Here is a 12,334-nt window from a genome sequence, read left to right as displayed (position 1 = left end):
AGGCCTGCATCACCTCGGCTTGTTTCTCCGACCGTGTATTAGGGCTGAACATCACCGCTGACTTCTCCTTGTTTATCATTTGCCCCGAACACTCCTCATAAATCTGAAGAATACACTGTAGCCGCTGCGCATCCCCCCATCTGCACGACATAGAATTAGTGAGTCGTCGGCAAACAAGAGATGAGAGACGCTCGGAGCTCCATGGCAAATTTTGACCCCCATCAAACCTCCATCCATCTCAGCCTTTTCCAACAATGCCGAGAATCCTTCTGAAAAGACCTGTTAGTCAAGAACCTTTGTTCCACCAATGATGCGGCCCTCTTCCCTTGCGCCAGCTCGTCATTATGAATGATGGATTCCTAATATAGGGTGCTCGTCATTATGAATGAAGTTGCCGTGGGTTCTAGAAAAGATGTTTTGACGTGTAGTTTGTGAGAAAGCCGCAAGCTGATTGGTTGGTCAGCTGTGATTTGTGAGAAAACTGTTAAGCGAACCCCACATATCATCCACGGTCCTCCCCACTCAACTCTCCCTCTCTCATTGACAAGCTTACCCCACTTGTCACCTTTTTCCTCCCACACTGTTTTCCCTAAATATCCTAAACGTAGCGGGGTTTCGCCGATGTTGAGAAGTTGTTCCGCACCCAAGGCTGCGGCAGCACGGCCGACACCAAGGAGCTGTTCCGCCACGAGATTTTCACCAAGCAGGAGCTGTTCCGCATCTCCGGCTCCTCCCGCTGCCCGAGCCCTCCCTAGCTACGAGCGCAGCCTCGTCGTCCCCATTCGGTAGCGGGCGGAACGGAGCCGAGGTGCAGGACGGCGGTGCGAAAAGGAGCGCGGGCAGCAAAAAAGACGAGCGGAGTGAGGAGGAATTCGATGAGAAAAAAATCGGCACTAACATAATCAGTGACAAGTAGGTAATTTTGAGTAAAAAAACAGGGAGTAAGCTGCTATGAAAATTAACTAAAATAAGTTGCTTTTGGCTGTGGCTTTTGGGGAGAGTCAACCCTCAACCCCTTTAGTTGTCTTTTGATTTTTGCAAAAGTAGAAACAAGTTGGAAAGTCCAACCAAACCAAACACGCCACTGTTAGTCTGTACTCCTACCCCCGGTTAATTTAAACTCTTGAGATTTCTCCTAAATAAAGCTGAGCAACCATGAACCGTGGACACGCCTCCAAAGGCCGGCGCTCACATGTCTCCTTTCGTCTAGAGAGAAATCCCTAGAGAACAGCAGACTCAAAAAAAGAAAAAAAAAAGAAAGCAGTAAATGCATTGGGCTCTCCTAAGTAGGTACTCCACCAGGCCGTGGCAGGCCAGCCGGCCCGACAGGATTAGCTTCGTGTTAGAAAGCCCACCTTCGCCTGACAGGTGGGATCCGCATGGCGAGCGTCGATCCGGACCGTCCGTGCGCGTCACAGACCGTCCGATGGGGGACACCGCGCCAGAACGAAAACCCTAGACTTCCGCCGCCGCCTCTTGGTCTCCGCTTTATATAAATCCCGGGCGCCCCGTTTCTGAAATCGTCAGCCGTCTGCGGATTCCTTATTCCGTCGTTCGATCTGGATCGGTGTTGCTATAGGTTCAGGTTTCTTGTTGTGGTTTCGCCCTTCGATTGATCTGCACGTCGCAGCCTCTGCAGCTTATTTTTTCAGCTCATCGATGTTGCATTTTTTCTTCTCCGCTTTATTCCTTTCTTTGTTGCTGCTCGGAGGGATTTCGGAGGCTGTTGGGTGGATGCAGATGAGGATTCACAAGTTTAATGGGTAATTTGCATCTGAGGCATCTCGGTGATGTCACACCCTTTTTCACCTTGGAGATCTGATGCGTGCTCCGTCTCGATCTAGTCCTTCGAGCAGTTGACCACTCTCGATTCAATCCCTTGAGGATTCCACGTTTTTGTTGCCTCATCTGATTTCTCTCTTTTTTTGTGTTCTCGATTTCTGCCATGGTTCGATGCTCTGGTGAGAGGAGATGAGATGATGACGATATTGTTTCCCTATTGGTTTGATTGGCCGCCATGATGGCTCAAACTGTATTAGCTCTATCTGATCATCTCCTACGCTTTACATCCCAAAGTGATTTTATTAAAAGGAGTGCAGCAAATCCATCGATTTTATGACGAGTGCTTATCATATTATAGCATCTAATAAAACTGATGCAGTAGTCGTTGCTATTGAGCCAGAATACAACTGATTAACCTCATAAACACACAGGAATACAGGATAAGATGTTTTTGAAACTGCTTGGGCTGCCAAATCTGTTTCTGAACTGCGTTTCAAAATTCATATCCAACTTTCAAATTACATGTCCGTCTGGTTGGATGCAGATGAGGAGTCACAAGTTTAATGGGTAATTTGCGTCTGAGGCATCTCTGTGATGTCACACCCTTTTATCACCTTGGAGATCTGACGCATCCATCCGATGACAATTTTGTTTTGTTTCTTGTCTCTTCCGTCAAATGGTTCTAATTTGTTTTATTTCGGTTGTATTTTCCAAAGCAACTCGATGGCTCAAACTGTATTAGCTCTATCTGATCATCTGCCACGCGTTTTTCTGAATGTGGAGAAAGGTTTGCATACTAATACACCAAATAAAATTTTGACCGGAGATGTTAGAATAAATCTGCGATGGCCTGATGAACTGCGTACAAACTTTTCTTTTGCTGCTAACTGATGTGCTGCCATTAGTCTCACATTGATCTGGGCTCGACTTGCGGACAATTGGTTGAAAATGTTGGGTGGGCCATGAATTCAAGCTGAGTGGGCCAAGAACTCAAGGTGGGTTGTGATTTCATGGGCTGCCAAATTTGAGCCCGCTCGGACTGGGTTTTATGGTAGGACTAAAGGACCTGCTTGGAGTCGGTAAAGTTAAGTGCCAAACTTTAGCGTGAACACCTTTCCTAAAGTTTTTAAGTTTGGTTAAATTTTAGCTCATCCTATTAGTCACAAGTTTAGCATTTTCACATATTAGCACTTGGAGCCTCATTTGTTTGCTATCAATTTTTGCCATGCCAAAATGCCAAGATTTAGCTAACAATTGGTTTGTGTCTAAAAATTGGCCACCTTGATCAAAACCATGATAAGTTATAAGAGAAAAAAAGTATTAGTTGGCACTAAATCAAATGAATATCAAAATTTATTGTGAACAATTTGGCATGCCTAAATTTTGACAAGCCAATATAAGCTCCATTACTCCAGTCATCCTACTAGTGTGAAAAACCTTCTATGTCGTCAACAACTAGGCCTATTATAAATAACTCAAGAACCACTTTGCAGCTAGTTCCTGTAATGGAGTCATACCCAAACTTTAGCAGCCACAACCCACCATTTTCCATTCCTTGCTTATGGTTTGCTGTCCTTGGGAATGGTATCTCCTTGAACAAGGTGGCTGTGTCTCAGAGTGGGCATAATAATTAACCAAAAATTGAAAATCGAACTAAAATAATCGGAACTGAAACTAAAAAATTCGATTCCATTTTTTGTTCCAGAAACCATGGAACCGAAAAAAGTTCGGTTCCTACTCTCGGTTAACCGAATTAATTGGGAATTATATAAACCTTGCATTTTATAATAGTATATTTAGATTTATATGTAATGTGTCATATTTCAATTGCTATGTATTTCTCTTACTATATCATTATTGTTCCCTCGTCAATTATTATTCTCTAAAATAGAGAAAGCATTGCCTAAATTCTCTATAGAACATGTATGTTTTTCTTGTTATCTTAGCTTCTGCTAACAAATTTTGGTTAGTTCGGTTAGAACCGAAACCGAACCGAAATAACCAAGAATCAAAGTACCTGGTTCCTGAAATTTCTCGAAAGTTGGAACCGATCAGTTCCTATTTCTTAGGAATTTCTTTGGAATCGAATTTCTTCAAAAGTCCGAGAAATCAAAAACCGAATGCCCACCCTGAGCTGTCACATGGTAAAAATTGGTAGCAAACCAATCTGGCTCTTGGATCTAAATGGTGCATAAAATAAAGTAAGAGAGATAATTTATTAGACTAAATATACAATTTTTATTAGCAGGGATGTGTGGGGGATGTTAATTCGTAGGATTAATTTAGTAAAGTTAGGTTTAAAATTGGCATGTGAATGATGAAGCAACTATTTATTGCCGTTTCACACACACCTTATTTATTGCGGAGCAAAATACTCTCGTCTACAGTGCCTAGAATCCGCAATGCTGAGTCTACGGCTAACCGCACCCAGCTCAAGTCCCGGTCGACCAACCAACGTGGTGGACCCCACACCACGTGATGTTATCTCCTCTTTCTCCCCGACCTGCTCTGTCCATCCATTTCCTTTCCGCCTTATCCTCTTCCCCTTCTCTTTTCTTCTCCGGATCCACCTCCTGATGGCGCCCCTCTCCTGCCGCGACCTCCCCGCTCGGCTCCCGGCGCTCCCCCGGCGCGCCACCACCCACGCACAGCTCTCCTTCCTACGCGCTCCGGCCCCTCGCCGGCCACTCATCACCTCCACCGCAAGCACGAGCGCGGGCACGCTGCGGCTCCCTCTGGCGGCCATGAGGGACGAGGAGGTCGTCGCCCCCCCTCGGCCACCTCGAGCCGCACGACGTCGCGCACGGCCATCAGTACTGCGACGACGTCCAGCAGGAAGAGGAGGAGGAGGAGGACGACGCTCGGCGGCGCGGCGCGAGGAAGCAGGAGGAGGAGCTGCCGGCGCGGTGGCGCGAGATCCACGGGCGCGACGACTGGGCGGGTCTCCTGGACCCGATGGACCCGCTGCTGCGCTCGGAGCTGATCCGGTACGGCGAGCTGGCGCAGGCCTGCTACGACTTTCGACTACGAGTTTTTTTTTCTTTGCATACAATTTTTTTTTAAAAATAATAGCCGAGTTTTTTTTTGATGTACATTTTTTGTTTCTTCCCTTTGATAAATTTCTCTCTGTCAAAATTTTCTCGTAAATTTTTTTTATCTCACCAATTTATTTCTTGAATTTTTTTCTACCCACCAATTTTTTCACTTGAAAAATTATTTGACTCATAAAAAAATGTCTGACTTTATTTTTCTCAAAAAACGACAAATTTTTTTCTAAAAACGAAAAAAAACCGCCGGAAAATCGACCGTACGGGAGCCTCCCGTACGGTTAACCGTAAACTACAATACCCCCTAGAATCTCCGGTGCAAGGCAGCAAGGGTGTCCGACGGGGGTACACCACACGTGCTCACCATAGCTCATGGTCTCTGGTTAACCTGCCCCTATCCTAGTGCAAACCCAAGAGGCTCGCAGAACAGATGAGCCTTACCTGGCTGAACTCTTTCGTTTCTTGTCACCGTGTTTAGCTGTTAGCGTATTTTCGTTCCGAATTATCACCACAGATTAATAAAGTCGCTCACTTTCGGTAGCTTTCTACAGGGTATGCGATAATCGCCCGAAGAAAAGACTATCCTGTCCGACCCGCCATCATATCCTTTTTCCCCCCTATGTACTATAACAAGGGTCACCATCTTGTGCTGCACAAGAGTGCCCCTCACCTCATGTCACGGCGTTTGCCTCGTGAAGTCGAGCGGCACCCAGCATGTTTCCGATGCGCATGAACTCCATGCAGCGGAGAATCTCAAAATAAAATGGAAACGTTAGAGCCAGTGTACTAAGTTGCCAATGTTTAGGTGCCTCCGCTCTATCATGGGGTTGGTACAACAACTGCGATTATAGAAGAGGGAGACGCTGCTCTGTTGGATCTTGAGCGCCATCAGTGGGAGGGGAATCTTGTTACCAAGTGATTGAGATTCCTGGCGATTCTCAGGCCAGGAGTAGAGATCCCATCTGCCGGCGTCATCGTCAGTCGCCGTCGCCTTTGGGATCAAGCATCCACGTGTGCTGACTGCTGACCGGGCAATCAGACAGGGTCCCTACTCCCCGCAGACGTGGGCGATCACCCGCCGTTGGGTGAGAGGGGCACGGCTTCCAACCCGTGAAAAAGATATCGAAGTGATCGAGCCAACAGTCAACGTTCCAGCCAGCAGGCCCTGTAATATGGGCACGGTAACTGTTACTAGACCGATTAGCAAGCAATTCAACTAAGATTCTCTGCTAGTGCTATACCTATCTATGAATCTATCTGGACCTCGCTTCAGAACAAGCTATATCAAATACAGAACGACCCTGCTGTTTATCTTTCTTTCTTTTTTAAGGAAGCGGCTCTGCTATTTTTCTAATTTTCTGGTTTCGCCTGTGTATCAAATTGGTTTCATTGAGATTTTCCATGAGATTCGTTTGTTAATATTGGGTTGAAAAAGGGGCAGATAACGAGAAACCGTTGGCAGAGTACAAAATTTGAGTGATAGAAGATAGAGCCACGAAATTCCCATGAATAGAGTCCCAAAATTAAAGCTAGGGATAATTGTTTTTCGAGCTAGAGTCACATACCAGAACTGGCAGTAGCAGCCGATCTCTCTCGGTTCATGAAAATGGGCGGCTAGCAGCGAGCTCCTCGTGACCTGCCGGTGCGCGCGGCAGTGATAAATCCATGAAAGGAAACTCTCTGATCACAAATTCACAATGGCTCAGTTTGTACGCTCTCAATATGGGAAGAAAAAGGGGGGGGGGGGGGGGGGGAAATCCAAGCAAGGTTCACAATTTCGGCGGAATTTCGGCGAAATTCCGGAAAAAATTCCGTTTCCGCTAGTTACCGGGAAGAGAAATTTCGCTACTTTTCGGTGAATTTCGTTTCAAAATTCAAAAATTCAAAAAAATTTGTAAAAAAAATATGAAAAAATTATGATAAAAAACTAGGTGCATTTTTGAGCGACTATCACTTGAAATCGTTCAAATATAAGTTGATTTGATTGGTTAAAATCACTAAATGAGTTCGGACCCGTTAACGATGAGTGGACCCGTTAACCCGTTAACAAGGTATACCTTATCTGCTCGTCAGCGTGAGGGGTGACGGTCGCCCGAGCTCTTTTTTCCCCACCACGTTCTCCTCTCTGGTCCCCTCCGCCGCCGGCGGCGATTTTCGCCTCCCCGCACCGAAATTTCGGCGGAAAGGCGGCGAAATCCGGGCGGGGTGTAGCGGATACCGTTCCCTGGAGACGCTGTCGGAATGGATCCGTAATCCGGGCGGATTTCGGTGCGGTTTCGGCGGAAAACCGGTGAAACCGACCAGATTTCGCCTCGGCTCCGGGAACTAAGGTATGAGAAGGTTTTTTTTATGTTGATGCTTGTTGATGTCGATCTAAGTTAGTTGATTTGAGATTCTAGAGACCAAGTGACATAGAAAGCATAGAAAAAATCAGTTAGTTGATATGTATGAATTTTTTCATGTTAGTCTCAATGTATGAATTGGTAGTTTTAATGAATTGTTAGTTTATGTGATATTCATGGGTTGTTAGTAGGTATTCATCAAAAAGAACATGAGTTGCTACTTCATGTGTTATTCATGAACTTACACCTTACTATTTTTCTGTAATTGTAGGACAATGCCAGACCTAGTGTGGGAGCATGGCCAAAAGATCAGGGGTGGTTTCAAATGCAAGTATTGCAGGGAGGAGAAGAGTGGGGGAGGAGCAACAAGGTTCAAAGAGCATTTGGCACATAGGGGGAAAGATGTGAAGGACTGCCCTTCGGTTCCAGCCGAAGTTAAGGCCTTCTTTAGTGAGCAGTTGGACAGGAACAAGGCTAGAGCTAAAGCAAGGGCCCGAGAAAAGCTCCTGAGGGACCAATCTGCAAGGAGGCCGCACATTGATCTAGAGAAAGAGGAAGGCCAGGGGCTCGACGAGGATGCAGAACTACAAGCGGCCTTACACCAGTCCCGCCAAGAGTATGAATTTATGCAGCAAGCTGGGCCACGATATGATAGGGGTGGCGGATCGGGTGGTGGTGTTGGAGGCAGTGGTGGACCGCTGCCTTCGATGTTCAGAAGGAGCCAGTCACAAGTCCCCGAGAGGGTTAGGGACTACCATCTAGGGTTGAGCAGTGGTCCACGGCAGCAAAGGATTGATACCGGCCCATGGACTGTCAAGGGGAGGACATCAAGAGAGCTTCTAGGGAGGGCATGGGCGAAGGCGTGCCATGCTGTCGGTATTCCCGGCCGGAAAGTCGATGACCCATACTTTAAAGCTGCGATCGTGGAGACCCAGAAATAAGGTAACAATGTATATTTTGAGCTACATTACATATCCTTCATTGTGATCTTAATGCTTTCTCTTCTATGACCGCAGGTGTTGGAATTAAAATACCATCAGGGAGGGAGATGGATGGAAAATATTTGGATGAGAATGTGAAGGAGATAGAGAAAGAGATAGAGAAGTGGAAGAACGAGTGGGATGAATGTGGAGTCACGATCATGTGTGATTCGTGGACGGGGCCTATGCGTAACTCGGTCATTAATTTCTTGGTGTATAGCGGTGGCACCATGTATTTCTTGAAGTCCATCAATGCGTCCGACAAAATACAGGACCATCAATACTTGTTGAAGGTATGTCCATGTATCGAAGCATTGTTCTCACCTTGGCATAAAATATAGGACCATACGCATATCACATTGGCAATGTTGTGCAGGAGATACGAGCAGTGGTCATGAAAGTGGAGCCTCACAATGTGATTCAGCTTGTCACGGATAATGGTTCGAACTACAAAAAAGCCTGCAAAATTATATGTCATGAGTTCCCTACCATTGCATGGCAGCCTTGCCTTGCCCATACCATCAACCTTATGCTGAAGGACATAGGGAAGTGGCCGGAGCATGATGCTTGTATTCGAAGCGCGCAACAAATTTGCAGCTGGCTCTACAACTCCAACAGTTTACACAGCATGATGAGGGAAGCCATCGGAGGAGAGTTGGTCAAGTGGAATGTAACAAGATTTGGGACCAACTACATGTTCCTTGAAAGCATGTATAGGAAGAAGGACCAGTTCATGACATGGTTAGTGTCACCTGAGTTCCGACGGTCCCGCCACTTCAAAAGTGAAACTGGAAGGTACATTTACGAATGCATCACAAGTCTTCAATGGTGGGCGAATATGGAGTATGTGATCAATGATGTTGAGCCTCTGTACATGTTTTTGAGATTTGCTGACACAGACAAGACACCTAATTTGAGTGAGGTGACAATGGAGTATCAAAACATGAGGCAAACATATGCCAGCAAGTTCAGCAATGACTACCCCCGGTTTGAAAAGATCATGGCTGTGATAGATGCAAGGATGAACACAGTGATGTCAGGCACATATATGGCCACTGCTTGTGCTCTTAACCCTTACGTGCAGTACAGTTTGGGCACATCACAGACAGTCATGGCAGTAATGCGCAACGGTCTGGAGAAAATGTTGAATACTAATTCAGCAGCAATTGCATTGCAGGAATTTGAAATATTCAGGACGAAGCAAGGTGAGTTCTCTAGTGACATTGCTAGGCGAATGGCCATTGACCGGAAAATTTCACCAGCTGCTTGGTGGGCAACATTTGGGGGAGATACACCAGTGTTGCAAAGGGTCGCTCGACGCTTGTTGTCGCAGTGTGCAGCCTCTAGTGGATGTGAAAGGAACTGGAGCACCTTTGCTTACATCCACACCAAACTGCGCAATAGGTTGAGCCACCAGAAATTGGATAAATTGGTCTTTGTGAACTACAACCTCCGCTTGCGTCTGCAACGTGCTACTAGAGGGGCCGATCCATATGACTATGATCCAGTTAGCAGTTTCATGGATCTTTCTTTGTACCGGCAGTCATCAGCAATTCAAAATTGGATGAAGCTTTCAAGGTCCAATGGAGACCCAGCATTTGATGAAGACTCAGACTTCACTGACACTCCATTGCCGAGCCAGATGTTCACTGACATAGGCTCTTCTCATGGTCACGATGAAGATGTGGAGACATGGGCCGAAGAAACAATTGGGGACACACATCTGGGAAAAAGGAAGACTAAGATTGGTCCCGAAATGAGAAAAGGGAAGAAACCACGCACTGAGGAGGAGTTAGGTAGTGACGATACCACACCTGAGCCTAGTGGTGGTGAGGACATTGGTGATGATGATGATGATGATGATGATGATGATGATGGTGATGGTGATGGTGATGGTGATGATGATGGTGATGATGATGATGATGGTGATGGCGAAAGTGGTGGTTATCGTATATCTCCTACTATAAGGTTCACTGGGGAGGAGGACTTCACCCATGCAACACAAGATACAGATCATGGAGCACCTACTTCACAACGACAAACAACATCGACAAGTCGACATGGTCGACAGGCCCCACTTGCATATGATGAAGATAGCTCCAACTCTGCCTCCAGTGGTCAGTACTACAACCCTTACAGTACTTCTCCCCCTGCAGGGGGTTTTCTGTGGCCACCACCAGGGGTGGTGAACCCGCCACTTCCGCAGACAGTTGCAGCATTGCCTTATTTGGATTATCACGGCTACCTACCATATGGAGCTCCACAGTTGCAACATCACCCACCTACGTACGTGTATTTGCCACCAACAGACGAGCCGTATGAGGGACCACCGGGAGAGAGATTTGAGGACTGAAGAATGCAGGTACTTATCCTATCAACAGAAATTATCTATACGTTTTGCTTCCTCTACTTATTTAATTTATTTCACATAAATATTTAAATGCAGAGAATATGCTACATGGATTATTCTGGACTATGCCTTTGCCTCTTTTGTATCTTTGGATTGTAATAATTCTAATGGACTTTGGATGTATTGCGTTCTATGTGTGGACTTTGGACATGAGTTATGTGTAATAATTGTAATGGACTTTGGATGTATTACGTTGTATGTGTGGACTTTGGACATGAGTTATGTGTTAAATGGTGTATTTGTCATTGTTTTGTGGAGTTATATATATGTTATGCATTATAAACTGTCAATATACACATAATCAGGGGAAATTTTGCCAAAATTTTCAATTTTTCCATATGTACACATCATTTTCTGTTAATTTGCATCATTTTACGGTGACAAAACCGAAATTTCGGTCAAAATTACCGAAATTCCGGTCGGGAAAACCGAAATTCCGGTCGGAATGCAACGAAATTTCGTTTTTCGAATTCAAAAACCCATTTCGGTCGGAATTACCGAAATTTAGCGAAATTTCGCCCGGAATTCCGTTTCCGCCGGATGGCGGGATTCGGTCCAAAAACGAAGAGGAGAACCCTGAATCCAAGCAGATGCTAACCTGCCTATGCGTACCATCCGTGTACGTCTGCTCCTTGATGAGAGGACGGTGCACCAAAAATGGCTTGCGACTCGAGGGAACGACAGGCAGGTGCGGTGGCGCCTCCGGAACCGCACCGTGGCATGCACGCAAGGACACTGGACACGCCTTTCTCCGTTTTGCCTGCCTGCCCGCACCAGCACCACCGTGCTTCTTCCACTGTTATCAAAGCGATTCGGTACGAGTGGTCACGGTTCTGGGAGATCGGCAGATCAGGCAACACGAAAATGACAGTTCAGGTTCAGTGTCTGCAACTAAGATCACAGCGAGCCGAGCAGATCAAAACTTTAGAACAGGTAGGAGCAGGCTATAGCTTCGCAATGCAACTCAGCAGCTGGTAGCCGGTGGCCAGAATTTTGAGTACCACTAGTGTTGATTGAGGTGTTGGTAGCACTGCTAGAAGTAAGTAACATGCAGGGGGGCATGTGGCAGGGCAATTAGTGGCCTGCTGAAATCGCAGATTTAACAACTGGAAGATCGTGACTCACCTGTCCTTTTAAAATAAAAGTTTCAGGGAAGAGGAGGCCACTGGTCTTATTCTGCACGAATTACTAGACAAATACAAGATGTTGATCGAGGCTAATTGATGACCGGTTACTTCTAGTGAATAAACAAACCTTGACAGCCAATAATGGAAAGAGGGAGTATTCTTGGTAATTCAAACAGCAGGTCAATGGTGACGCAGAGCAGAACTCACCTTGGCACTTGGCCCCACGCCGACGGCTGGCTATAGGTTTCAGCTGACTTCGGGAGGATCAATCAGCAAGACCTGATATTCCAGTCGCCACGCCAGGAGATGACAAACAGCGTGTAAAGTTTTCTGCAAGCCTGATATCAGCAATGGATTTCCGCTCACCTGTTCTTCTCTGTGCCATGGGGTCATCAGTGGTAGGTTAGCGTCGGCAACTTGCGTATAGACATTTGAACTCTTAAGCAACCATCACTGTTGTGGTGTGCAGATCCACAGCCGAGTGGCGTAGTGCACCCGACTAAACTCAGAGGGTGAGTACTCGGGGGTTAGCTAGAATTAGCCTAATCTCGGCGGAAGAACGCGATGAACATAGCAGATTTAGAGTGGTTCGGGCCGCCGGAACGTAATACCCCACGTCCACTGTGTGTTGTATTGCTTGCGCTCT

At 46.2% G+C, this 12,334-nt stretch overlaps 1 protein-coding gene, 1 long non-coding RNA gene and 3 other non-coding genes across 6 annotated transcripts; 4 read left to right on the top strand and 1 right to left on the bottom strand.

Annotated features, from left to right (window-relative positions):
• Positions 1-1,731: 1,731 nt before the first annotated feature.
• On the top strand, positions 1,732-1,830 carry LOC120677106. The gene has a single exon (XR_005676169.1). It is a non-coding gene; the product is annotated as a small nucleolar RNA Z101 (small nucleolar RNA).
• A 139-nt stretch (positions 1,831-1,969) lies between these two features.
• Positions 1,970-2,055, top strand: LOC120677107. Its single transcript, XR_005676170.1, has one exon. It is a non-coding gene; the product is annotated as a small nucleolar RNA Z102/R77 (small nucleolar RNA).
• A 262-nt stretch (positions 2,056-2,317) lies between these two features.
• Positions 2,318-2,417, top strand: LOC120677104. Its single transcript, XR_005676168.1, has one exon. It is a non-coding gene; the product is annotated as a small nucleolar RNA Z101 (small nucleolar RNA).
• A 3,171-nt stretch (positions 2,418-5,588) lies between these two features.
• On the bottom strand, positions 5,589-12,068 carry LOC120673493. The gene is made up of 4 exons (XR_005674669.1): positions 11,896-12,068; positions 11,160-11,357; positions 6,395-6,509; positions 5,589-5,994 (listed from the first exon to the last, which is right to left on the bottom strand). It is a non-coding gene; the product is annotated as an uncharacterized LOC120673493 (long non-coding RNA).
• On the top strand, positions 6,657-10,746 carry LOC120673492. 2 transcript variants are annotated; one of them, XM_039954341.1, is made up of 5 exons: positions 6,657-7,159; positions 7,443-8,113; positions 8,188-8,444; positions 8,528-10,513; positions 10,598-10,746. In XM_039954341.1, exons 3-4 carry the CDS (start codon positions 8,220-8,222, stop codon positions 10,502-10,504), a joined length of 2,202 nt encoding a protein of 733 aa, XP_039810275.1. In that variant the 5' UTR covers positions 6,657-7,159; positions 7,443-8,113; positions 8,188-8,219; the 3' UTR covers positions 10,505-10,513; positions 10,598-10,746. The 2 variants fall into 2 exon arrangements, with proteins under 2 accessions (XP_039810275.1, XP_039810274.1); XM_039954340.1 differs by lacking the exon at positions 6,657-7,159 and having other exon boundaries at positions 7,179-8,113.
• Positions 12,069-12,334: the final 266 nt, after the last annotated feature.

Source organism: Panicum virgatum, chromosome 5N (genome assembly GCF_016808335.1).
Source record: "Panicum virgatum strain AP13 chromosome 5N, P.virgatum_v5, whole genome shotgun sequence".
NCBI lineage: Eukaryota > Viridiplantae > Streptophyta > Magnoliopsida > Poales > Poaceae > Panicum > Panicum virgatum.
Note: the sequence above shows the minus strand (reverse complement) of the source record. Positions and strands in the feature narration are given on the sequence as shown.